The sequence below is a fragment of the Aspergillus sclerotioniger genome (genome assembly GCF_003184525.1).
Source record: "Aspergillus sclerotioniger CBS 115572 chromosome Unknown BO94scaffold_6, whole genome shotgun sequence".
Lineage (NCBI taxonomy): Eukaryota > Fungi > Ascomycota > Eurotiomycetes > Eurotiales > Aspergillaceae > Aspergillus > Aspergillus sclerotioniger.
Genome location: NW_020290996.1, coordinates 850,559 through 873,606, shown reverse-complemented (window position 1 = coordinate 873,606; position 23,048 = coordinate 850,559). Strand labels below are relative to the sequence as shown.

General features: G+C 54.5%; 11 protein-coding genes across 11 annotated transcripts; 6 read left to right on the top strand and 5 right to left on the bottom strand.

Annotated features, from left to right (window-relative positions):
• Positions 1 to 588: 588 nt before the first annotated feature.
• On the top strand, positions 589 to 1,739 carry BO94DRAFT_348898 (nicotinate-nicotinamide nucleotide adenylyltransferase). The gene has a single exon (XM_025607090.1). The coding sequence runs from the start codon at positions 759 to 761 to the stop codon at positions 1,614 to 1,616; it is 858 nt and encodes a 285-aa protein (XP_025470444.1). The 5' UTR covers positions 589 to 758; the 3' UTR covers positions 1,617 to 1,739.
• A 123-nt stretch (positions 1,740 to 1,862) lies between these two features.
• BO94DRAFT_543879 (uncharacterized protein) lies at positions 1,863 to 2,345 on the bottom strand (the record flags this gene model as incomplete). Its single annotated transcript, XM_025613154.1, has 2 exons — positions 1,863 to 2,188; positions 2,276 to 2,345. The coding sequence occupies 2 exons, from the start codon at positions 2,343 to 2,345 to the stop codon at positions 1,863 to 1,865; spliced, it is 396 nt and encodes a 131-aa protein (XP_025470443.1).
• A 234-nt stretch (positions 2,346 to 2,579) lies between these two features.
• BO94DRAFT_532611 (J domain-containing protein) lies at positions 2,580 to 4,334 on the top strand. The gene is made up of 3 exons (XM_025611156.1): positions 2,580 to 3,159; positions 3,222 to 3,482; positions 3,547 to 4,334. The coding sequence occupies exons 1-3, from the start codon at positions 2,892 to 2,894 to the stop codon at positions 4,080 to 4,082; spliced, it is 1,065 nt and encodes a 354-aa protein (XP_025470442.1). The 5' UTR covers positions 2,580 to 2,891; the 3' UTR covers positions 4,083 to 4,334.
• Positions 4,335 to 4,681: 347 nt separating this feature from the next.
• On the top strand, positions 4,682 to 8,215 carry BO94DRAFT_554414 (ubiquitin-ubiquitin ligase UFD2; the record flags this gene model as incomplete). Its single annotated transcript, XM_025613713.1, has 7 exons — positions 4,682 to 4,711; positions 4,783 to 5,465; positions 5,521 to 5,731; positions 5,779 to 6,234; positions 6,287 to 7,871; positions 7,921 to 8,070; positions 8,118 to 8,215. The coding sequence occupies 7 exons, from the start codon at positions 4,682 to 4,684 to the stop codon at positions 8,213 to 8,215; spliced, it is 3,213 nt and encodes a 1,070-aa protein (XP_025470441.1).
• Positions 8,216 to 8,530: 315 nt separating this feature from the next.
• Positions 8,531 to 9,696, top strand: BO94DRAFT_583052 (3-oxo-5-alpha-steroid 4-dehydrogenase family protein; the record flags this gene model as incomplete). The annotated part of the gene is made up of 2 exons (XM_025615528.1): positions 8,531 to 8,644; positions 8,701 to 9,696. The coding sequence occupies 2 exons, from the start codon at positions 8,531 to 8,533 to the stop codon at positions 9,694 to 9,696; spliced, it is 1,110 nt and encodes a 369-aa protein (XP_025470440.1).
• A 681-nt stretch (positions 9,697 to 10,377) lies between these two features.
• On the bottom strand, positions 10,378 to 12,932 carry BO94DRAFT_532608 (5-methyltetrahydropteroyltriglutamate--homocysteine S-methyltransferase). Its single transcript, XM_025611155.1, has 2 exons — positions 12,558 to 12,932; positions 10,378 to 12,501 (listed from the first exon to the last, which is right to left on the bottom strand). Exons 1-2 carry the CDS (start codon positions 12,786 to 12,788, stop codon positions 10,408 to 10,410), a joined length of 2,325 nt encoding a protein of 774 aa, XP_025470439.1. The 5' UTR covers positions 12,789 to 12,932; the 3' UTR covers positions 10,378 to 10,407.
• Positions 12,933 to 13,571: 639 nt separating this feature from the next.
• Positions 13,572 to 14,105, bottom strand: BO94DRAFT_583050 (uncharacterized protein; the record flags this gene model as incomplete). The annotated part of the gene is made up of 1 exon (XM_025615527.1): positions 13,572 to 14,105. One exon carries the CDS (start codon positions 14,103 to 14,105, stop codon positions 13,572 to 13,574), a length of 534 nt encoding a protein of 177 aa, XP_025470438.1.
• Positions 14,106 to 14,392: 287 nt separating this feature from the next.
• On the top strand, positions 14,393 to 16,986 carry BO94DRAFT_511466 (uncharacterized protein; the record flags this gene model as incomplete). The annotated part of the gene is made up of 2 exons (XM_025609772.1): positions 14,393 to 14,510; positions 14,557 to 16,986. 2 exons carry the CDS (start codon positions 14,393 to 14,395, stop codon positions 16,785 to 16,787), a joined length of 2,349 nt encoding a protein of 782 aa, XP_025470437.1. The 3' UTR covers positions 16,788 to 16,986.
• BO94DRAFT_532607 (SANT/Myb-like DNA-binding domain-containing protein) lies at positions 16,777 to 19,083 on the bottom strand. Its single transcript, XM_025611154.1, has 3 exons — positions 18,873 to 19,083; positions 18,695 to 18,812; positions 16,777 to 18,647 (listed from the first exon to the last, which is right to left on the bottom strand). Exons 1-3 carry the CDS (start codon positions 18,964 to 18,966, stop codon positions 17,096 to 17,098), a joined length of 1,764 nt encoding a protein of 587 aa, XP_025470436.1. The 5' UTR covers positions 18,967 to 19,083; the 3' UTR covers positions 16,777 to 17,095.
• Positions 19,084 to 19,190: 107 nt separating this feature from the next.
• Positions 19,191 to 20,316, top strand: BO94DRAFT_573077 (emp24/gp25L/p24 family protein). The gene is made up of 3 exons (XM_025614954.1): positions 19,191 to 19,421; positions 19,486 to 19,874; positions 19,978 to 20,316. The coding sequence occupies exons 1-3, from the start codon at positions 19,262 to 19,264 to the stop codon at positions 20,125 to 20,127; spliced, it is 699 nt and encodes a 232-aa protein (XP_025470435.1). The 5' UTR covers positions 19,191 to 19,261; the 3' UTR covers positions 20,128 to 20,316.
• A 209-nt stretch (positions 20,317 to 20,525) lies between these two features.
• BO94DRAFT_554408 (FAD-binding domain-containing protein) lies at positions 20,526 to 21,977 on the bottom strand (the record flags this gene model as incomplete). The annotated part of the gene is made up of 4 exons (XM_025613712.1): positions 20,526 to 21,009; positions 21,083 to 21,333; positions 21,426 to 21,508; positions 21,545 to 21,977. The coding sequence occupies 4 exons, from the start codon at positions 21,975 to 21,977 to the stop codon at positions 20,526 to 20,528; spliced, it is 1,251 nt and encodes a 416-aa protein (XP_025470434.1).
• Between the last annotated feature and the right edge of the window lie 1,071 nt (positions 21,978 to 23,048).

Below are 23,048 nucleotides of genomic sequence, written 5' to 3'. Positions count from 1 at the left end.
CGGCTACCTATGGGTCAGTCTCTGAGCCCTATCTAGAGCTCGGGGGCAACACTCGTGTCCAGTTGCTGTCCAATTGCACCTGACTTGCATGCTTACTCCGTACTCTCCGTACGGACTTGCTGCGTATATACCTGCCTGTTAATACAAGAGAATCAACTGGCTAGAAATACTCCCCATGGACACCGAGTGACCCTGAAACTCCACCGGAACAGCACAACGGAATAAGCGGCACTTAGCGAGAACATCAATGGCCCTAATGGCCCATGACCCAATCTCGCTGTCCAGAAAATTCCGGGTCCCAACAGATAGTACCGAGAAATGGACCCGAGTCCCTGATTGTGATCATCCCATTTAATCTAAATGTTGCGATCCTATCGAAGACAGCTCACAGACCGCCATACACCACTGCAACCAGATAAAGCATTAATCTCGGCCCTGCCGTGTGGGCTAGAGTCTCGAAGCGTCGACAACAGACCCTATCTGCCCAGTACCCAGTATACCTGCCCAGTGTCTACACTATACCGACCATACGGATGCGACAGGCCTCGAAAGTCCGGGTCCTGCAGCCACCCGCGCCAAAGGGTCCTCCTCCCTCCAGCGACGCCCATGGATGCTTCCCGTCCACAACCCCACCTCGGAGCTCTGCCTCTGACGTGACTGGGCTTGGGCATCCTGGCTCGTATCTAGCCTCGCACACCACTTTGATTACACTTTTATGAGCTGTCGGACTACGCCATATTGACACATCCACTCCCAGAATGACGAGCCCCGCCTTTCACACTCTGCGCGAAAAGTACGCTGCCGGACTGAGACACTTCATCGCATCAACCCGGAGCCTTGAGGTGCTGGCTTCCGTCCCCTCCGAGCGCCACGATCCCACCCCTACCACTGATGTCCTGTACGTGCTCGACTCGTCCTTCAACCCCCCGACTCTTGCCCACAGCAGGATCGCGACGTCCGCTATTCTAGAAGACCCTCACAAACCCGCACGCCTCCTGTTGCTTCTTGCCACGCAGAATGCCGACAAGCCATCCAAACCGGCCTCATTCGAGGACCGTCTCGTAATGATGGAGTTGTTCGCTCGAGATCTTCTTTCGTCCCTCCGGACCAATGAGTCCGTCCCGGTGCCCCGGAACCTTCCCGTGATCGACATTGGAGTCACCAAGAAACCGTACTTCGTGGATAAGGCTGCGGAAATTGAGCGCTCGGGTGTATATCCCCAGCCACTGGAGCAGGTCCATTTGACAGGCTATGATACGCTGATCCGCATCTTCAACCCGAAGTACTACCCGCCGGAGCATACCCTCCAGCCTTTGGGGCCTTTCCTTTCCCAACATCGGTTGAGAGTGACCATGCGTCCGGACAGTGACTGGGGCAGCCGAGACGAGCAGGAGGGATTTATGGCCGACCTGGCACAGGGAGGTAAAGACAACGTGGGTGGCAAACGGGAATGGGCTGAACGCATCAAGCTCGTTGAAGGAAAAAAGCCTGGAGCGCCGTCGGTGAGCTCGACAAGGGCCCGGGAAGCTGCCGTGAAGAATCCACAGGATCTCGAATGGCTGGTATCTCCCAGCGTCCGAGAGGTCATCCTATCTGAACGGCCATACACGGAGTAATTGATGGCAATAAACCATGGAATCATACACTCAACCATGCGATGGCTGGGTCGGACGGAGAAGACTAGAGTCGGTCGCTCAAAATCTCATGTATATTTTGTAGAAGGACATCCGTCAAGATATGACCGACGTATGTCGCCGTTGAAAGGAACCAAACACCATGCCCAAAGCGACGCCTTTTCCCATTCGGTTGATATCGTACATGAGGTTAACCCCGTATAACCGTCCGGATATGCAGTATCACATTTATTCCTCCTCATCTTCTCGCTTCCCCAGGGTGTAGGCCAGACCACCACAGACCATGTTGAACAAGCCCAGACCCATGGTCATGCCGCGGACAATGCCCCGAGCGCCCCATTTCTTCATAAACGGCTGCTTGCGGCGAGCTGCCAGCAACAGATACAGCCCGGACCACGCCGCGCTAATGCCAGCCGTATCAGTCTTGAACCCCTGGATGTTGGCATAGCTTGTGAACAGAAGGACCGGAGGGAACAGCATCGGAAGTGGCTGGAACGGGCGCATGTGCTGCGCTGTGATGAGAGTTGCGAGCAGGGTGGGCGGGAACGAGTTCTCTGTAATCGATCAACAAGGAGGGGTTAGCGATATACTCCAAACACAATGTTTCAGAATAAGGTGTATGCGCATGGACAATGACTTACCTCCCCAAGCTCTAGCTTTCTGCACTAGAGACTTTTCCGTCTCATCTATCGGAGAATTCGAACCAGCCATGATTGCGGTGGGTTGAGTCTGGAGGGGAAGGAAGATAAGAGTGTCAGTGAACTGATCCTAAAAATGCGCCATTGACAAAAGGAAAGGTTAGAGAGACGGGTGGAACTTACAGTATATCTACTGTGTAGTAGGATGGTGCAGTGAAGGCGATGGCGCGGCTTGTGACAGCCATTGCTTTCCTGACTAACCTTAACGGTCACTCTCAGTCTTTCGCCCGAGGCTTAGCGTCAACAACTGAACCTCCAGAAACTCACCACGTTTTATCAATCCCAATACAGTTTATTGTTCCCCAGATCGAGGGTGGCTCGCACCAGTCAGAACCAGCCAATCCTTTGCCCCCTGGTCTCTTCGTCGCTGATACCGCTTGGATCGATCGCCAAAAACGGCCCCCTCTATTATCTGGAATCTGTCCGTTCTCGCTGATCCACCCTCCCTCTTCCGACAGCCTCAGCCTCCATCTCCGCAATCACATCTCCGGCGGAGTGACATATTGTACAGTCGACTAGCGGAGGACATTTTTTGAGAGAAGGCCACAGCGCTCCTACCATGTCGTCCGCCACCGCGTCTGGGGCTGACACTGGGGGCTCTGCGAAATCCCGCGAGCACAATCAGGGCAATCAGGACCGGAAATACACACCCGAACAGAAGGCGGCGGTGCTGAGGATACGGAAATGCTCTACAACGGCGTACTACGAGATTCTGTCTCTAGAGAAGACGGCTTCGGATGGCGAAATCAAGAAGGCCTATCGCAAATTGAGTTTGATGACACACCCTGATAAGAACGGATATGAGGGAGCGGACGAGGCGTTCAAATGTGAGTAGTCGGAGTCGCTATGGATCAGGTGTGTTGTTCTCTTGCTAATGACCGCGGACTAGTGGTTGCGCGTGCCTTCCAGGTGTTATCGGACCCAGAGAAGAAAAGCAAGTATGACAAGTTTGGAGGCGATCCGGACAGCAGATTTACCCCGAGCGCTGGTCCCTCAGGCGCTTCACCCTTTGGCGGATTCGGCGGCGGTGGATTCCCGCGGTCTGGTGCTGGTGGTTCGATGTACGAGGAGGAGATTTCGCCGGAGGAGCTATTCCAGCGGTTCTTCAGCGGTGGCTTTGGCAACATGGGTGGTGGATTCAGCCCCTTCGGTATGTTCTAGCCTGCCCGGCGCGTCGCGAGGAATTTCGAGAATCTGGCTAACCCGGTGTCTAGGTGGACCCCAATTCGTTTTCAACATGGGTGGCGGCCCCGGATTCCGAGTCCATCAGTTTGGAGGCGCTCGGCCACGGAGAAGGCCACGCGAAGCCAACGCCCGGGCCGAACCTGCGCCATCTACGTGGTCGACTTTCCAGCAGCTTCTTCCTCTTATCCTCCTCTTCGTGCTCCCTTGGATCTCTTCGCTATTCTCTGGTTCATCGACTCCTGCTGGCCCTTCGTATAGATTTGACGCCGCTGTGCCTCCCCACACGGTGCATCGGACGACTCCTAAGCTGAATATCGATTACTATGTCAATCCTAGTGATGTGGAGGACTACAGTGCGCGAAAATTCCGGCAACTGGACCAACGGGTGGAGGTGGACTACGTTTCGAAACTTCGGTATGAATGTGAGAGCGAGGTCCACCTCCGCGATCGCATGCTGCAAGACGCCCAGGGCTGGTTCTTCCCGGACGTAGAGAAGATTAAGGAAGCGAGGGCGATGGAGCTGAAGAACTGCCGGCGTCTGGATTCCCTGAAGGGGAAATACTAAGAAGCATGACTTACCTGGCACGTGGGTGCCATCTCTGCGGCCATTATACCTTAATTTCTTTTTTTTTCTTCTTTCTTTTGTGTCCTTGACGACCCGAGCACTTTGTTCCCACTAGATGTCCATACGTGTGCAGGATTTGATGGCGTTGACGGAGTGATGACCCAAGCTTTGGAAGTAACAGCTTTGTTTAGTAGCCTTGAGAGGAGGGGGGGGGGAATAATGTACATTTGCGAGGTTCCGAAATCGATAGGCACGATAGGCACGATTGGCAGTACGATAGGCACCGCACGAGACTGATAGGCGCGAGGGTGGATGCGGCGAACAAACCCCGACCAGCTTAGTTAATGCGGGCGAACCTCAGCGAGCAGGCCAGAAGAACGACGCCCAGTGACTTTCCCCTTCTTCTGCCTCGCCTCGGGTCATCCAGGCTACCTCTCTCTGATTCTCTCCGCGCCTCGGCTGGCAGTCTCCTCTCTCGGTTATCTCTCTTTTCCCTCTCGTATCTGAGTTTTCGGTTCCAGCCCACGACCTGCCGTCTCCAGCCCCGCTGATACACGGACGCCCTTCTGCTTCGGGCTGCCCCATCAGCATCATCCAAGATGTCAGAGAGCCAGTCTGAAGCGGACAAGGTGAGTGCATCCTCCTGGTCCGGCTCGATCATCTTCGCTTCCCCGCCCGCTCCCTGCCTGACCCCCTCCAGATCCGCAGCAAGCGCCTGGCAAAATTGGGCAACCCAACACCGCCGGCGCAGAATGAAGGCGCCGCAGAATCAGCAACCAGCCGGCCTGCTTCCCCCGCGCCGTCGACGCCGTCCTCTCGCTTTCCTCAGACGCTGCCATCGTCGAATCCAGCCAGTGCGCCCGGCTCGTCGGCCCCCTCACCACAACTGCTGCCACAGTCCGATTGGAAGCGGATAAAAATCACGCCAGCAGCCTCTGCCAGTTCGATGCCAGACCGCTCACAAACCGTGACCCCAGTGACCGGCACACCACCTCCGTCAAGAGCGGAGGAAACCATTGAGGCCTTCCAGGATCGTACGCTAAGCGCCGTCTTCAAGCTGTCCTTGAATGAGGCTCGTCAGAAGGATATTCACGGGCAGAGATTGACATATTTGCCGGGCTTGCGGAGCGAGCTCGAGGATCAGGGTCGGGAGATTCGCGTGGATATCACAGTGCTGGATCAGGCCCTTCTGGAAGCGGCCTCCAACGCCCCCCAGCAGAAGCCCTTGGATTATCTGTTACCATGCTGGAGACGGATCTCGAGGCTGCACAAGGGTTTCCGCCGGAGTCGCGAGGATGACCCCAAGTTCAACGCCATCGGCGAGGCCCGTCGCCTGTGCTTGAGCTATTGTATATTTGCGATCACAATGCCGGAGATGTTCGGGTGCGTGTGGTGATGTGGCCCTCTTGGCTCCAGGATACGGCTGACTCGTGTACAGGCTCGAGCCATCGGAGAAATCCCCGCTCAAGCCATATCTCCTCTTGGACCCCGAGGATGACAAGGGCGTCGACTTTGAGTTCATCAGCGAGGCCGTCAAGCGGTTCGAGGAGGATGAGAGCCTCAAGCCGGCATTCATCACGGCTGTCGAGGAGATGAGCCTGGAACTTGCGGCCATGTCCATCAATGATGACTATAAGCCATATATGACAGTATGTGAAGGTCACCCTTCCGCTAGGAACGCGTGTCTAATTTGCAGGCTCTCCGGAATCTTGTCCGCCACGCGGTCATTGCGGCTGCGATTACCGAGTCCTCAATCTTCAACGAGTCTAGGGATCCGGCTTCGTTTGAGAAGAGCACGCTCCTTGGGCCATGGTTTCGCTTGTCGCCGCTGCAGAGCAGCGTGACCATGACATACTTTTCCAGCCCCAAGACGAGGGATCAGTCGTACATTCTGAACGCACAGCGGTCGATCCGCATGACGCAGCACATGATCAGCTCGGACCTACTCGATATCATCAACCACTTGATTCGCGCATCGAAAGATGCCAGGGAGCGGGTCTTGGACTGGTTCGCGGCCGCCTTGAACATCAACCACAAGCGACGGGCGATGCAGGTGGACCCCAACACGGTGTCATCGGACGGGCTCATGTTCAACCTGACTACATGCCTGGACCAGCTCTGCGAGCCCTTCATGGATGCCAGCTTCACCAAGGTAAGTGCGCTGCGTCGTGGGGATGTCTTCAGACTAACGAGCTTTGTTCCAGATCGACCGCGTGGATGCCAACTATCTTCACCGCAACCCTCGTATTGACATGCAGGATGAGACCAAGATTAATGCTGACAAGCACGCTTCGGATGCGTTTTACTCTAAAAAGGCAGACGGTGCCTCTAACTTTATCACCGAGATTTTCTTTTTGACCGTTGCTGCGCATCACTACGGCAGCGAGTCCTTGACGTCCAAGCTGGAGCAACTCGAGAAAGACCTCCGACACATGGAATCCACGATCAACAAGTTTGAACTGGAACGGCATCGGTGGATCAACAACCCGATGCAGCTCCGCGTCTTCGAGCAGGCTCTGAAGAAGTACAAGGATAGGCTGGATCTCGGCCTGGCTTTGAAGTACAGTCTCCAGGGTGTCTTGTTTGACGACCAGTGGCAGGCCCGGTCGATGCTGTTCATGCGGTACGTGATTGTGTGGCTGCTGCGAGTAGTCTCGGGCACGAACTTCCCCAAGGAGCCAATTCGTCTCCCTCTCCCGGCGCAGCAGCCCGAGGTCTTCCAGTGCCTGCCTGAGTATTTCCTGGATGACATTGTCAGCAACTTTAAGTTTATCATGTGGTGCATGCCCCAGATCATCACCGCCACGCAGGGCGACGAGCTGGTGATGCTTTGCATTACCTTCCTGGAGAGTTCGGATTACATCAAGAACCCCTACCTTAAAGCCGGTCTGGTGTCGATTTTGTTCCGCGGTACCTGGCCACGCCCTGGGGGCGCTCGCGGGGTCTTGGTCGATCTGCTCAACTCGATGCCGTTTGCCAACGAGCACCTGCTGCACTCCCTGATGAAGTTCTACATCGAGGCCGAGCATACGGGCACGCATACACAGTTCTTCGACAAATTCAACATCCGATATGAAATCTTCCAGATCATCAAGTGCATCTGGCCGAACACACTCTACCGCAACAAGCTATACAACCAGTCCAAGCAGAACCTGGACTTTTTCGTGCGCTTCGTCAATCTGCTGCTTAACGACGTCACGTTTGTGCTCGATGAGTCCTTTGGGGCGTTCATCACCATCTACAAGACGCAGACGGAGCTGCGCAACGCAGCAGGGATGGACCCGACGGTGCGGCAACAGAAAGAAGAACATCTGGCGTCGGCGCAGCGCAACGCCAAATCATACATGCAATTGACGAATGAGACGGTGGCGATGCTCAAGCTGTTCACAGACGCTCTGGCGGACTCGTTCACGATGCCTGAAATCGTCCAGCGGTTGGCAGACATGCTGGACTACAACCTGGAGACGATGGTGGGGCCCAAGAGCGCCAGTCTCCGGGTAGACAATCTGCAGGAATACGGCTTCAACCCGCGGGCGCTCTTGAGCGAGATCGTCGACGTTTACCTGAACCTGATGCTTAAGGAGAACTTCATCATTGCGGTGGCTCGCGATGGCCGGTCGTACAAACCGGCGAACTTTGTGAAGGCAGCCGAGATTTTGCAGAAATTCTCGCTCAAGTCCCCGGAAGAGTTCCAACGGTGGGAACAATTACAACAAAAGGTGAAGGAAGCCAAGGAGGCCGATGACCAGGCCGAAGAGGATCTTGGCGAGGTTCCGGACGAGTTTTTAGGTAGGTCGTGTCGCTGCTTGCTACTCCTGGATGGTGCTTACTTATCTAGATCCGTTGATGTACACGTTGATGGAGGACCCGGTCATTCTGCCAGGCTCGCGGGTCTCGATTGACCGCGCTACAATCCGGTCTCATTTGCTGAGCGATCCGCACGATCCGTTCAACCGAGCACCGCTGAAAATGGAGGATGTAATACCTGGTAGGTGTCCGCCTTTAGGGTGACGAGATAGTGGCTAACCTGCATAGATACGGAGATGAAGGCGAAGATTGAGGCGTTCAAGAATGAGAGGCTGGCGGAGCGGAGGCGAGGGCTGGTATCGAACCAGATGGATACGAGTGGCTGATCGAATGACCAGGGGGGAGAGACTGAGAAGAGTATATCTTATGGTTTTGGCTGTGTGGATCGTGGTAGTCTGCGGAGATTGGGTTAGAGCTTATAATGCTATGATAGCACAAGGTCGTTCACTGTATAACTGTAGAGGATGAGAGCATGCTGACTCATCCTGACACTGCTAGTTATTCTTAAGTTGACATCCATTCACCACTCACTCTCACCGTGTATCCATTGCTTCTACAGAGTACTTTCCTGCATGTTTACTAGGGGGAGTGAATAAGAGCCCTCCACCAATACCCTAATTATCCACAACTCCCAACCCAACATGGGTTCCACCCTCTCCTCGTGCATCCAGCACCTCCCTCCCCTAGACGACCTCATCCATCCCACTCCCCAAACCTACGCCCTCATCCTCACCATCTTCCAATACTTCCCAGCCGTAAGCCCAACCCCAATAGCATAACCCAATAATAATCTAACCAATAAAACCCCCAGATCTCCCTAATCCAATGGCTCACCTCCTTCCACCCAGCCGGCAAAACCTCCCTCAAATCCTCCCGATTTAACCTCCCCGGCCGCTGGGCCTGGTTTCTCATGGAAATCATCTCCCCCCTAAACCTCATCTACCTGCTCTACTCCCTTCCCCAAAAACATTCCCTCCATGCTCTCCCCCTCCTAAATAAACTCCTCGCTGCTCTGTTCACACTCCATTACATCAACCGCGCAATCATCTCCCCGTTCTTCGCCGCCCCGAGCATGTCCCCCATTCATTTGGGGATTGTGCTTTCGGCCGCGTTGTTCAATTGGTTTAATTCCGGGGGTTTGGCTGGGTGGTTACTTGGATATCAGCTTGATACTTCTCCCATTTCAGATGGGGCTATTCCGCCTGCTAGGGTTCGGGAGTTGAAAACGACAGTACTAGGAACGATAGGAACGGGCCTTTTCATCCTAGGCATGGGATGTAACATCCATTCAGAACGGACTTTGTTTCGACTAAGACGTGAAGAAGCCCTCCGCAGAGTGGAGAAGAAATCTGACTCTACTACCACCACCAAGCAAACCCCCAAGGAGAAAAAAGAAGGAAACGAAAACATCTACCATAAAATCTACACCATCCCGCCACCGACCGGCCTCTTCAGAACAATTCTCTACCCGCATTATGTATTCGAGTGGATTGAGTGGATTGGGTTTGCCGTGCTGGGGACGCTTGTTACTTCTTCTTATACACCTATCATTACACCCGGGTCTATGGGGATGGGGATGGGGATGGGTAAACCGGAACTGCATCTCGCGCCGTGGCTTATCCCTGCTGCGAGGGTAACGAGGTACTTGGGCGTGGGGTTTCCTGTCCCGGCGGTGGTGTTTGTGGTGAATGCGGTCACGAATATGTTGCCTCATGCGAGGTGGGGGAGGAGGTGGTATGTTGAACGGTTTGGGGAGGAGAGGGTTATGGGGAGGGGGGCGGTGGTGCCGTTTTGTTCTTGGTTGTAGATCTTACTTTTTTGGGTTGGAACTGGGGGTTTGTGTATTTGTATCTGTATGGGTATGATATTGGGGTCGGGTTGGGGGAGAGGGAGAGGGAAATGGAATGTGGGTGCGATTGGGTGGGTTTGGGAGAGTGGTGAGGGAAAGAGGGTGTATGTCTATGTTGTGATCAGTGGACAGTCAGGTGGAGGATATGGGGTTTATATGGGGGTATGGGTATGGGGTCCAGGATGTGGTCTGAGACGGATGGAATCAAGGCCTGGTATGGACGGTGTGCATGACTGAGACTGGCATATGAGGTCTACTGGATAATTGCTGTAAGACATCATATCACGTATGATGCTCTACATCTACATAGATGTGCTACGAATGCAAAAAGCGCACAGAATGTGTGATTGATTAAGGTAGTATAGTAGCTACCATGTTGTTAGGCGGTATTGTAACCACCATGTTGATACACAACATTGTTGAAATTATTGATCGGCGTGGACGTCAACGTCCGCATGCGATACTGGCGTGATGTCAAACGCCGATGTTGAAAGCGTTGATATGTTGAACTCCGTAACCCTCTAATGAAACCGAACCCATATGTTGAACTTTTGGTATCATCATCGTAAACTCATCAAAAAACGGGACCGGATACAATCCGAATCCCCGAGACGACAGGTTGAGAATGTCGCCCCCAATCATGGGTTATTAAAAAAGTAGATATTAAACTTAGTTGCCGTGCTTCTGACGGAAGAACTTGGCAGCGTTGACCATGTTGGTCAGAGCAGCCTTGGTCTCGGGCCACTGGCGGGTCTTCAGACCACAGTCGGGGTTGATCCAGAGCTGCTCGGGCTTGAGGTAGGGCAGCATCTCCTCAACACGGTCCTTGATCTCCTGCTCGCTGGGAACACGGGGAGAGTGGATGTCGTAGACACCAGGACCGATGTGGCGGGGGTAGGCCTCCTCGACGAACACACGGAGCAGCTTGGCATCCGACTTGCTGTTCTCAATGCTCAGAACATCGGCATCCAGCGCAGCGATGGCGTGGAAGAAGTCCTGGAACTCAGAGTAGCAGAAGTGAGAGTGGATCTGAGTACCGTCGGTGACACCCGAGGTGGCCAGGCGGAAAGCAAGCACGGCCCACTTGAGGTACTCCTCACGCTCCTTGCCAGCACGGAGAGGGAGACCCTCACGGAGGGCGGGCTCGTCGACCTGGATGACCTTGACGCCAGCAGTCTCGAGGTCAACAACCTCGTCGCGGAGAGCGAGAGCCAGCTGCTGAGCCTGGACGGACTGGTGGACATCGTCACGGGGGAAAGACCAGCGCAGACAGGTGATGGGGCCGGTAAGCATACCCTTCATGGGCTTCTTGGAGATCGACACGGCGTACTTGGACTCCTTCACGGTCATGGGAGCGGGACGAGAGATGTCACCGACAATGATGGGAGGACGCACGCAGCGGGATCCGTAAGACTGAACCCAGGCGTGGGTGGTGAAGACGTAACCGGTGAGGCGCTCACCGAAGTACTGAACCATGTCGTTACGCTCGGGCTCACCGTGGACAAGAACGTCGAGGTCAAGCTCCTCCTGGATCTTGACGACCTCCTCGATCTCCTTCTCGATGAACTTCTCGTACTCGGCAGCGGTGATCTCACCCTTGGTGAACTTGTTGCGCTGGATACGGATCTCCTTGGTCTGGGGGAAGGATCCAATGGTGGTAGTGGGGAAGAGAGGGAGGTTGATGGACTTGCTCTGCTCAGCAATACGGGTGGCGAAAGGAGACTTGCGGTTGTGCTGCTCCTCGGTGACGGCGGCCTGGCGCTCCTTGACCTTGGGGTCGTTGGTGCGAGCGGAGGAGGCACGAGCCTGGACAGACTTGGCGTTGGCCTCGAGCTGCTCGCGGACGGCAGCAGGGCCCTCAGTGACAGCCTTGGCGATCACAACAACCTCGGACAGCTTCTGCACAGCAAAGCTGAACCAGTCACGAACCTCAGCGTCGAGGTTCTTCTCGCTCTCGAGAGTGTGGGGGACGTGGAGAAGAGAGCTGGAGGTGGCAACAATGACACGCTCCTTGCCGAGCTTCTGGATGGCCAGCTCAACCTTCTCGATGGCGGCCTTGAAGTTGGTCTTCCAGATGTTACGACCGTCAACAACACCAGCAGACAGAACCTGCTTACGACCAAGGGCAGCAACAACAGCGTCAAGCTGCTCGGGGTTGCGGACAAGGTCAATGTGGATACCGTAAAGGCTCTGGAGGGCAGGGAGAACATCAATGTTGTGGACAATGTCACCGAAGTAGGTGGCGAGGAGAAGGCGGGGGGCCTGGGCACCGAGGGCACCGAGCTTCTCGTAGGCGGGCTTGAAGGCAGCCTTGGACTTGGCAGGAAGGTCAAAGACGAGGACGGGCTCATCGATCTGAACATCCTCAACACCGGCCTCCTTGAGCTTGGTGAGGAGCTCAACGTAGACGGGGAGGAGCTCATCGATCTTGGTGATGGGGTCCACGGACTGACCACGGTCAGCCTTGGCGAGGGTCAGGAAGGACACAGGTCCCAGGATAACGGGGCGAGTGATGACGCCAGCCTCCTTGGCCTCGAGGTACTGGACAACAGGCTTGGGCTCAGCAGCGAGCTTGAAGGTCTGGTTGTCCTGGAGGGTGGGCTTGACGTAGTGGTAGTTGGAGTCAAACCACTTGACCATCTCCAGACTGGGGACGTCAATGGCGGCCTGGCCATCCTTGGCGGGCTTCTGGAGACCACGGCCCATGGCGAAGTACTCGTCAACGGGGTGGAGGTTGTACTTGGAGTAACGCTCGGGAACGACCTATGAAAGAACTGTCAGCTATGATCAAGATCATGAAGGAGAAAGTGAGAACATACACCGAACATCTGGATGTGGTCGAGGACCTGGTCGTAGAAGGCAAAGTCGTTGCTGGGGATCACATCAACGCCAGCATCCTTCTGGATCTTCCAGTGCTCCAGACGGAGTCTCTTTCCCTCAGCCAAGAGCTCATCACGAGATATCTTGTCACCCCAGTAAGCCTCAGTAGCCTTCTTGAGGTCACGAAGCTTTCCCATACGGGGGAAACCCAAGACGGAGGACTGAACCATCTTGATGGATTTGTGTGTGTGAAGAGATAAGAACAAGGATCAAGGGTTGAAAATGGGAGAATGGGTGAAAAACAGACAAGGACTATGCAATAGTCTCTTGCTGGGAAGATGAAGAAGGGGGGGGAAACAGAGGAGGGATGGAGAGGGAAAGAAAGAAGAGAGGAGAGGAGGGGGATGGAGGGGAGGTATTATAAGCAGAGGGCGGAGGGGAGGAGGGCGCTGGTCGACCCCCTCCGGTGTGGGTACATCGGAGGGAATGGAGGGGTCGGGCTGACCTCTTACAGGCCACGTACAGGACCGTACCTGTCGACCTAACCTGTTCCAGACACAATGTCAGGCAGACTTACATCTTTCCGTTTGGTAAGGTAAGATATGGTCCTCCAAACAAACTCCCGCACGAGGCAAGTAAGGTTCGCCCTTGCCAGCTTTTCCTCGATTCCATTACCAAATTCCCCTCAGCTGCAGCGAGATGCAAGTGAACTACCTCCCTGAAAGCACGAATTGCCTCCCATGTCTTAGGATGTACTATGTGTCATCCTGGAAAAAATTGAGTTGAGGGGCCACGACTAACCCCTCCAGTGCATAGCGTCAAATGGCGTGATTGCAAGAGCACCAGGATGTTTAGCGCGGAGACGAGACCGCCCGCCGGCCGTGACCCGGCCAGTCAGCGCCGTGGAAAAGTCCGGAGTGTCCCTCGGACCACCTTTAGTGACTGTGTGCCTCCCTTCCGGGATCGGCCTCTAATAAAGTTCTGGCCGGTGGGTGCCAGCCTGATACGAGCTGTTAGCCACGCCCATTACTACACAAGTATTCCGCCCCTTCTCTGGCCCAGTCGAGGCTCTGGGCTGCCCGCTTCAGTGATCGTGGGACAATGGAGCCGATTCGGACCTGCAACTGATCGGCGATGGACCCCATTGGAGTAACTGGCTGATGGCTGATGCACGAGGCAGCCCAAGAGCCTATCAGCGTGGGCAATTGGCCAAATCTGAGGTGAGATCCGCCCCGTTTGCCACTAGAGCTTGTTATCGACCAGGTGCAAGTTTGCTTTTTCTCAACGCTGCTAATCCTGGTCGACGCCCGTAGAATCACGCAGATGAAAAACGCCAGAATCGGTGCAATTGAGTCCAAGTTCGGCGTCCGATCTAGGTCTCCTAGTCGGAGTAGTCTGTGATAACCGGTGGATTTAATATGAATATATAATGCATTGGCGGTATCGCCGGTCCTCGCTTCAAGCTGAGCCTTCGGCTTCCGAAGATGACATTCGGGGATGATTCGGGATGCGGAGTATCTTTCGCGCATATCTGGGGAAGCTCGCATTGTCGATGCTGTCGTCAGGGCATGCCCGTCCGCATTCCTAGTTCCTTCCATTACAGACTGACCGATAGAAGAAAAGATGCTGAGAGCCTTTGCAACAACTGTAAGGCATCAACAATGGACGCACCTGCTGTTTTTGTCTGACTCCCACCTTCCTTTTATGTACGTTGTATAGTCTTCAAGAAAGCAATTGCGGGAACTGTCCCCGGACCACTCATCATGGATCCATATCGAAACCATCGCCTTGTTGACGAGGGCCATACAATTCACTTTGATACATCCAATCAGCAATGGCGTTCTTCCTCATTTGTCCCCGTTTTCGAAGATACTGGAAACCCTCCGACTCGGACACAGGACGCTCCTACCAGTTGAATCCGGCTAGGCCGTCACCAGATGGAGACCCTGAGGGTGAGCCGCAAGGGACCGTCTGTTGTGGCACTGCTGACAGTCACAGGCATTTCCTCGACGAGGGAAGATGCGCACTCTAATCACCACAGAGGCTCCAGTGGCTTGTCTGACAGACTGCGCAGGCGTTTCTCCCGAGAAGCCAAAGACCTGCGTGTGAAGCCGAGAACGCAGAGAAAGTCGGGGTCCCCTGGGTTTCCGTTCTCGTCCAAACTGGCCAACACCAGTAAGGGAGTGAGTACTCCAGACGACATTGGGAGCAGTCTGATGAGCGAAAGAGGATATGACAGCGATGCGCAGTTCATCAGCACACCGAAGCAGATTAGCCACACCAGAGATCATCCAACCAATACACGTATCGTCCAGGAAACTGTCTCCCCTTTGAGGCAGGAGATCGAGCGGGAAGAATCATATGAGCAAGGTCATGGCCTGGAGAGTGAAGCAATGGCAAACGCACGAGTAGACCGTGCCGTAATGGAAGAACCACAACCGACTTTTCATTCGAGGAACCAGACATCTTGGGCTACCCAGTCATCAGGCTCTTCTGCTTTTCGTGCGGACGACGGGAGTCGTCGAGCCAGAGTTGCAAGACCTCAGAGAGGCGTAGGCGGCAGTCCCGTTCAGAGTAAGAGAAATGGACCGGTGTATCCGCAGCAAGGATATCGTCCGCCACTTCGAATGGCTACACCTGACCCCGGTATACCTAGACATGGCTCAGGTTATTCGAGTCCGATTTCTCCAGTGCCGTTTCCTTATACCACATCGGCAGACTCACTGGCTGGGCCATCACAGATCTCAGTCAGGAAAAGACGGCGGCAGCCCCCAACAGGAACCATGTCAGATAACTGTTCCATTCACCTTGGTGACATGAACATCCCGACGATGTTGGCATCTTGTTCGACATCGCCTCGTATTCTATCCCCCAAACACTCATTTGATGAGAACAGGTGGGCTAGCAATGCAGGGACGTGGAATGCGCCCCAGCCCTCTTATGACTCTTCTGGGGATGCACCAGGAAACACACTATTCAGCCATACGACAGGTCCAAGATTTAGAAGGGCCCCGGTAGACCAGTCTTCCTCGTGCTATTCTCCCAAGACCAGCCTGTCGTCTACCGGCATCCCAATCGACTCTGCAAATAAACGAAATTATCAGCCTACTACCAAGGAATTGATTGCAGAGCCTATTGCAGGTTTCAACTGCTCCCCTGGTTCATTCCTCGTGGACCCTCATCATACCTCTGCTGTAGACAGCTACGATACTAAGAAAGTTGAGTCGCAGAAAAGCAAGTTCACCGAGCGATTTGAGCAAGACCGGTCAATGGCCTCTCTTGGACATGGCCTTCATGGCTCAGATACCGATCCTGCATCCCCTCGCAAGGTGAGTGTTGGATGGATGTCGGGCGGACGGCGCCTTGGATACGGGTACACCATGGTTCCCGCAAATGATGGAATCGATCAACCTTCAGGAAGTCCCAAACCTGGTGAGACCGGTATGTCGGAAATGGCAGCCATAAATGCCGGTTCCCAAGGTGATTTGTTAAGGCGTGTTGAAAGTGGATCTACTGGGCAGACCAGGAAAACGTCTCCCAGGACGGGGGATCCCAGTTTTGACATATCGAGCATCATGAGCCGCATGCGTCTTCGCAGCTTGTCTAGTGCTCTTAGCGAAGCCGGGAGTGATTCTATAAAGTTCTCGCTATTAGAGAAGCTCAAGCGAAAGAAGGACCAGGGTGATGAGGTCGCAGATGCCAAAAACCCTTGGGACTTTTGCTCCTGGGTTGACCCAAACCAGCCGGTGAGTGGCCAATCAAGCCCGCAGAAGAGCTCGTCAGTCTCCACCAAGAGTACGGAAGGACGACCTGTAGGAAGATGGGCGACGTTGCGGCGTACAGGGAGTCTCTTGACGAAGGGCCGCAGCGTGTCGGCGATTACGCGCGGGCTTGAGGCAAAAGCGATTACGAGGATGACAACGCCGGCCGGGCGATATCCCGTGGCACGAAGAAAGGAGGGTCGAATGCTAAAATTCAAGGTCCTAGACCGTAAAAAGAAGGCCAGGAGTGCTGACGATAATGTCCCTATCGTTCCCATGGCGCAGTCGCATGGAAGCGCCGATTCCGGAGAATGCCAGGACGGGCATGTTGACAAGGAACAGATGATCGACACAGGTGCTGGAATGGCAGAAAGGGATCGGCACCGCTCTTCAGACAAGACTGGATCGGACGCTATCACAGACGATTGGAAGAGCACTTACCAAGACTGCCAGGAAATGCTCGGGTAGGATTCGGGCATCTATATATTGATGCCGCCAGAGCGCACAAGGTCCTCCACAGCATGATTAACAGCGTAGGATTGGATGCAACATGAGCTGTTACCAACCAATCACTATTTTCAACTACATCTGCAACCGCTGGTTGCCTCCAAGAAAGCAAAATCCACCACCAAGGTGCTCGGGAAGATTGGAACGGACCAATATCGATGTATTGCATCAGCAGAATTAATGTTTATCCAGACCGAAGTTCATGTAGTCGTACAAAGGTATATTGAATCACAAGAACGCCCACTCCAACGCCCATAAGATGCCTGCACTCACTTCCGCTGTCGCTTGGTACTTTTATCACTGGTATTGCTCAGCACACTCGCCGAGCGTTTATGCGACGTCCCCTCCAGACCCCCACCAGCCGCTCCGCTTCTACGCTTCTCCCCCGATTCATCCTCCTCCGCCGCATCGGGATTCTCAGCACCAGCACCAGCATCAGTAGCCTCCGCCGCCGGAAGCGGCTGATCCTCCTGCTCCGACTTAACCTCAGGCTTATCCTTCTCCTGAGCCTCCTTGACCTTCCGTTCGCGTTCCTCCTTTGCAGCCTCCAGAACCCGGATCTCGCTCTCCACCTTCTCAGCGACCTTGCGTGCCTCAAGCAGCAGATTCACCGAGTGGATCAACTTCTCGAACTCCTTGCAGACTCGTTCCGTCGGCATGACCAGGCGCAGCGGAACTTCCAGTTCCGCGAGCGCCGCGGCAAGTTTCTGTGTCTGGACATTTGATTTGGCCTGAGTGAGTTTCTGGGCGCGGTCACTGCGGAACTGTACACCTGGCGCGAGGCGGTCGTGGTGTTGCACGCCGTATTTGGCTTCTTCAGCTGGGGTGAGGGTTCGCACGGCTTGTTGGGCTTCTTTGTTGGCTGCGGCTGCGGCCGCGGCCGCGGCGGCTTTCTTGTTGGTTGGGGCTGCGGGGGCGGCGTTTGGAGTGTCGGCGCGGCTGTCGCGCGTGCTGCTGGGGGCATTGGGGGCGGGGGTTTGGCTGGCTGGGCTGGGAGCGGCGCCGGCTTCGGGGCCCAGGATGGAGCGGCGCTTCTTGCTCTTGTCGGCTTGGAGGAGGGTCTGGAGGAGTTGGGAGAGGCCTTGGCTGGACTGGTACATGGTGGTGTTGCCGACGCTGATAGGGACCTCAAGGCGGGAGTAGAGTTCGCGGCGCTCGGTGATAAAGTCTTGTTCGTTGGCGGTGATGCGTTTGAGTTCCTCGAGGAGGATGCTTTCCTCACGCACTTCGTCGGCGGTCCGGTTCAGCTGTAGAGCGGCGAGCTCCTTTCGGGACCGTTCACGGTCTGCGTCGAACTTGAGCATCTTCTCGTGGAGTTCAAATTCAGCTTCCGACATCTCGGACGGGGGGTGCTCGAGAGCGAGCATGCTGGCGGCTATGAAGTAGTATCGGGCTTTCATTTGCTCCATTGTTCGGTACCGCTTGGCGGGGACTAGGGCGTTGGCATTGGACTCGGAGTCGACTGGGTGCGGTTGGTAGTCGTAGCGGTCAGCGATGACGACCCAGCGAAGGTCGTACTCTTCCACCAGGTCCATCAGGTAGTCGGTCTCCTGGCGGGTCCAATCGTCGCTCTTGAGATGGCGGTTGTATTCCTCGTCGGTATAGCGGTTGGGCACGCGGGCCTTGACGTTGTATTTGGAGAACATCGAGTCCTGCTGCGGCGTGTCGGCGGATGATGCATCGGTCGCCTCATCTTTCTTCTCGTCCGTTTCCATCTCCGAATCCTCCATTGCGGGGACCTTGGCGGGTTCATGGGTTCGCTGCCAGTGGCGGAGAACGAGGCCGTCGGATCGGGCGCCGTTCAAGAAAGGGGTCATGCGCCTGATGGGGTCAGTAGAATGCGACGACAGCAGGCATCAGGGGCGTACCATGGGCGGACGCGCAGTTTGCTCATCCATTTCGGGCGGCCCTTGTATCGGTTCTCGTTGATGGCGATCGGAGGGGCTCGCTCGCCGAGCAGGGCGAAGAGCTCACGGGTGATACCCTCTGGCGAGGAGACGGGTCAGATGGGTTCTAACAAGAGAAGTGAGACCGGAAGTAGCTTACCTGGACGCTTCTCGACGACCTTTTGTTTCTTATGAGGTCGGGGCTGGCCCTCCGCGGGCAGATCCAGCATGTCGCGAACGTCGGCGGCGGCCATGATGGCGGAGGGGCCTGCTCGGGAGATACTCGAGGGATGTCTTTTCTAGAAGAAATTAAAGTAGATGTGATGAGTATTTCAATGAACCACGACGATGCAGCGATGCAGCAATGAACGAGGGGGAGTTGAGAGAGAGAGAGAAGGCGGCGAGCGACGGCGACGTGAGAATTCGCGCCAAGACGGGATCGGCCAGATTGGAGCAATTCATCGCCAACTGTTAACATCACCAATTCACCCCCATCTCCTTCTTTCCATTCCTCTCTCTCCACCTCAATTCCAACCCCAGGACCACACCATGGCGCCGTCCCGATCCTCCGCCTCATGGCTCTCCTCCGCCCTGGCCGTGTGTGCCATCCTGTGTCTGACGGTGCCCGCCAACGCCCTCTACTTCTACATGGACGGGCGCCAGACCAAGTGCTTCTTCGAGGAGCTCCCTAAGGATACCCTGGTCGTTGGTATGCTTCTCCGCTCTACCTCCTCAATTTTTCCGTGTACCTAACAAACCCTATCAATGTAAAGGCACCTACTCCACCGCCGTGATCAACCAACAAACCAACACCTACAATGTGGACCCCAACCTGAAGATGCTCGTGACCGTGGAAGAGGTCTTCGACAACGACCACCGCGTCGTCTCCAAGCGCGACAGCGACACCGGCCGCTTCACCTTCTCCGCCGCTGACGCCGGTCTGCACAAGATCTGCGTTACTCCCGAGACCAACGCCGCCGTCGGCAGCGGCTGGCTGGGCGGTGCCCCGGCCGGCGCTGTCCAAGTCACCCTGGACATGGCTATCGGTGAGACGAGCAAGATCGAGACCGAAGATAAGGACAAGATGCAGGATATTGTACAGAAGGTTAAGGATTTGAATGGAAGGTTGCAGGATATTCGTAGGGAACAGGTGTTTCAGCGGGTGAGTTTTCCCCTATACATACATACATATCTTTATGTTGTGTGGTATGAAGAGTGAGGGGGGTGGTGAAGAAAATGAGATGAACTAATGATGGATCAAATAGGAACGCGAAGCCGAATTCCGGGACCAGTCTGAAGCCACGAATGGACGTGTTGTGCGGTGGACTTTGATTCAGTTGGCCGTGTTGTCGGTGACTTGTGCTTGGCAGCTCTCGCATCTGCGGTCGTTCTTTATCAAGCAGAAGTTGACGTAAAGGGGGTTTTCGCCTGGGATTGGATTGAGGTGATGGCTATGGCTATGGCGAGTGAGAAAAGAATGGATGTGGTGGGTGCGGGCAGGTACCTGGCCTGGTTTGTTGTACTTTTTTTTTTTTCTCATTACAGAACAGATAAACTACCTTGCTATGATTGGTTGTTTAGCGATATATCTTGTTACTTGAGGGGTGGGTGGGGGGATAGGGAGGGGATGTAATGTAAATGAGCTTCTATATGGGACTAGTTGATTGAGCTGGTAAGTCTAGGATGTTGATATACAAGGGCCGATGGTTCTGACATGCCCTGCTAGCATGTCATATCTACACGAGTATACTATCTATGCCACCAAGCAATCCAATGATATCACCTCAAACCACCACATCCCATCCCATCCATCCTAACCAAACAACTTAAAACCCCCAGGAACCAACCTCTGAAAAACCCCCTCAGGATCATACTTCCGACTAACCCCCTGCAACCTGCTCACATTCTCCACCCCATACGACGCAACCGGATCCTGAAACCCAGAAGCATAGTTCATGAACGTAAACCCAACCGCCTGGCCCTTCTCCTTCGCGTCAGCTTCAATCCTCCCCAGAGTATCCTTCATCAGACCCATGATATGCTCATCATCCTCCCTGTCCTTCCAATACGCGAGCAACAGCACCGAGATCAAGGGGCCGTCCTCGGGACTCAAGCCGAGAGAGTTACCTCCCAGCTCGACGGACTTCTCTAACAGGGAGACCGGGTGAGGCTGGAGTGTTAGCGAGCATATGATACCTTCTTTGGATTTAATAGGGTCCAGAGGTGAGGTGTAGATATCTGCTGCGGTTTCGAGGGCCGGGGAGGAGGCTTTGAGGGTTATGTTCATATATGCAGAGCTAACAGAATAGAATCCATCAATAAGTCATAGATATATCCAGGAAATAGGGGAAAGGTACTCTGTAGGTACACCGCATGTCTTCCATAGCAACAGCAGCCTGCCCCCCCGCTGCCTCTTTAATATCCATCAACTTGACCGAACTCAACTCCTCCAGTCGGGGGGTTATATCTACAAATCTCTCCAACACTCTCGGGACATCTGTTTCCCCGTCCCCAGCCTTGGTGAAATATACCTGATTCTGACACATAGTTCCCCCGAACGGCGCCGCGTACCCGATACTCAGCATCAAATGAGTATCATGCGAGGCATCCGGTTTGGTGAGCTCGTCAACCATATATTCAATTTGGGATGGGTGGGAGGTGGCGTTGGCGGTGATGAGGACGCCGCTGGCGAGGATGATTTCGTACTGAGGACGTTGTCACAGATGAAGCCTTCGCGGGAGGAGAAGAAGGAGAGGCCGCTGGGATGTGTTAGGGAGTGGGTTGGAGGATTGAGGGCTTTGATTATTTTTTGGGGGGGGAAGTTGGATGTACCTTGTAAGGCCAAGCCCCCGATGCCTCCATTTGCAGAACGACCACCGGCGACGGCGAGGTTTTTGGGAGCGAGGACATTGTATACGTTACCCCAGCGCTCACCGGCGGCGATGGAGACGGTGCTGGTGTCTTCGTTCAGCTCGATGCCCGTTAGAAGACCCAGGTCGAGGGTGATGCCGTCGGGGATGTTGGCGCAGCCGGGTAGAGGCTGTTGTCCGCCGCCGCGGATGGCAAAGTGAGTATTGTTGGTCAGCTTCAGGAAGGTTGAGATATCTTGGTTGCTCGTGGGGCGGAAGATACAGGCCGGGGTGATGTCGTTCTCGAGGGCAGAGAGGTACGAGCTGTTGAGCTCGGTGTATTCCACTGTTCCTGGGAGGAGGACCTGAGAGAGGAAGGTCTCCTCGAGGACTTTGATAGCATCGGTGATGGCCATGGTGAGTCTGGGAGTGAGTTGGTCAGTGGATGCAAGATGGATCTGGTTCGAAGTGAGACTACAGCCAGAGTCAGATCCAGGAACTTATATCTTGGGGGAAAGACCGCAGCCTGATCCAACATATCTGTATGCATTGTGATAACTGGGTTATGCTGAGCGAAGGATGAGGAACTGCAGTCATCATGCACATTCTTTGCTCTTCAGTGGTATCAATCCATGCCACTAAATGATTTCTTTGTTCGTAACCCTGCCGACAGGCAGACATCGACTGCAAACAGCGTCCAGCTCCAACAATGTCGACCACTCACAAAGAGGGAATTAATTCGCGCAGTGACCATCTAGAGCAGGGATGTATTCCTCCACTGACGTGGATTTTCCTCTCCTTGGAACTTTGATGGTACTCACAAAACCAACCTCAACCCTAGAAATGACCACAGGCATAAAGCTTGGTAACACGCTGACGTCTACTAGCCCTCTCCATACTGCTGCATGGGCTAATTTGCAGCCATAGTCCCTGAATGCTCTGCAATAAAGTTTGTGACGGCAGAGGCATCATACGATAATGGGCTTAAGCTTAAATTGACAGGCGACTTGTCCGGTGGCGCATCTCAGCCATGAAGAATCAACCACGTCACAGAGGTGGTATCGTTGTGGCGTTTGAGTTGAGCTGCTGCTGCTTTGGTGTAACAGGATACCACTCTGCCTGTTAGCATGGCCAGGCTATCAATTACGAATTGGAGCGGGAAGATGCTTGTTTCAAACAGAGAGATGATAGGCATTGCTCTGACAGATGGGTATGTGAGATGGAGCCAACCTTAATATGGGAGCTATCTACCTGGCTGATGATGTTAGAGTTTTGGGCACTGATTACTCGAATGTCCATTGGATAAATAGACTTTGATTCAAACGGCAATCCTCAAGTCATGTCCTATCACAGCCAAATGCTGAGACCCGGACAAGCTGAACACCGTTTGCTTCGGAACCTTCCTCTTCTCCTGCAGGCATTGGCCGAATTGATCGTATTCTGAGGAATGGCCCGATCCATCTGAGGATTCTATCAGTAGAGCCTGG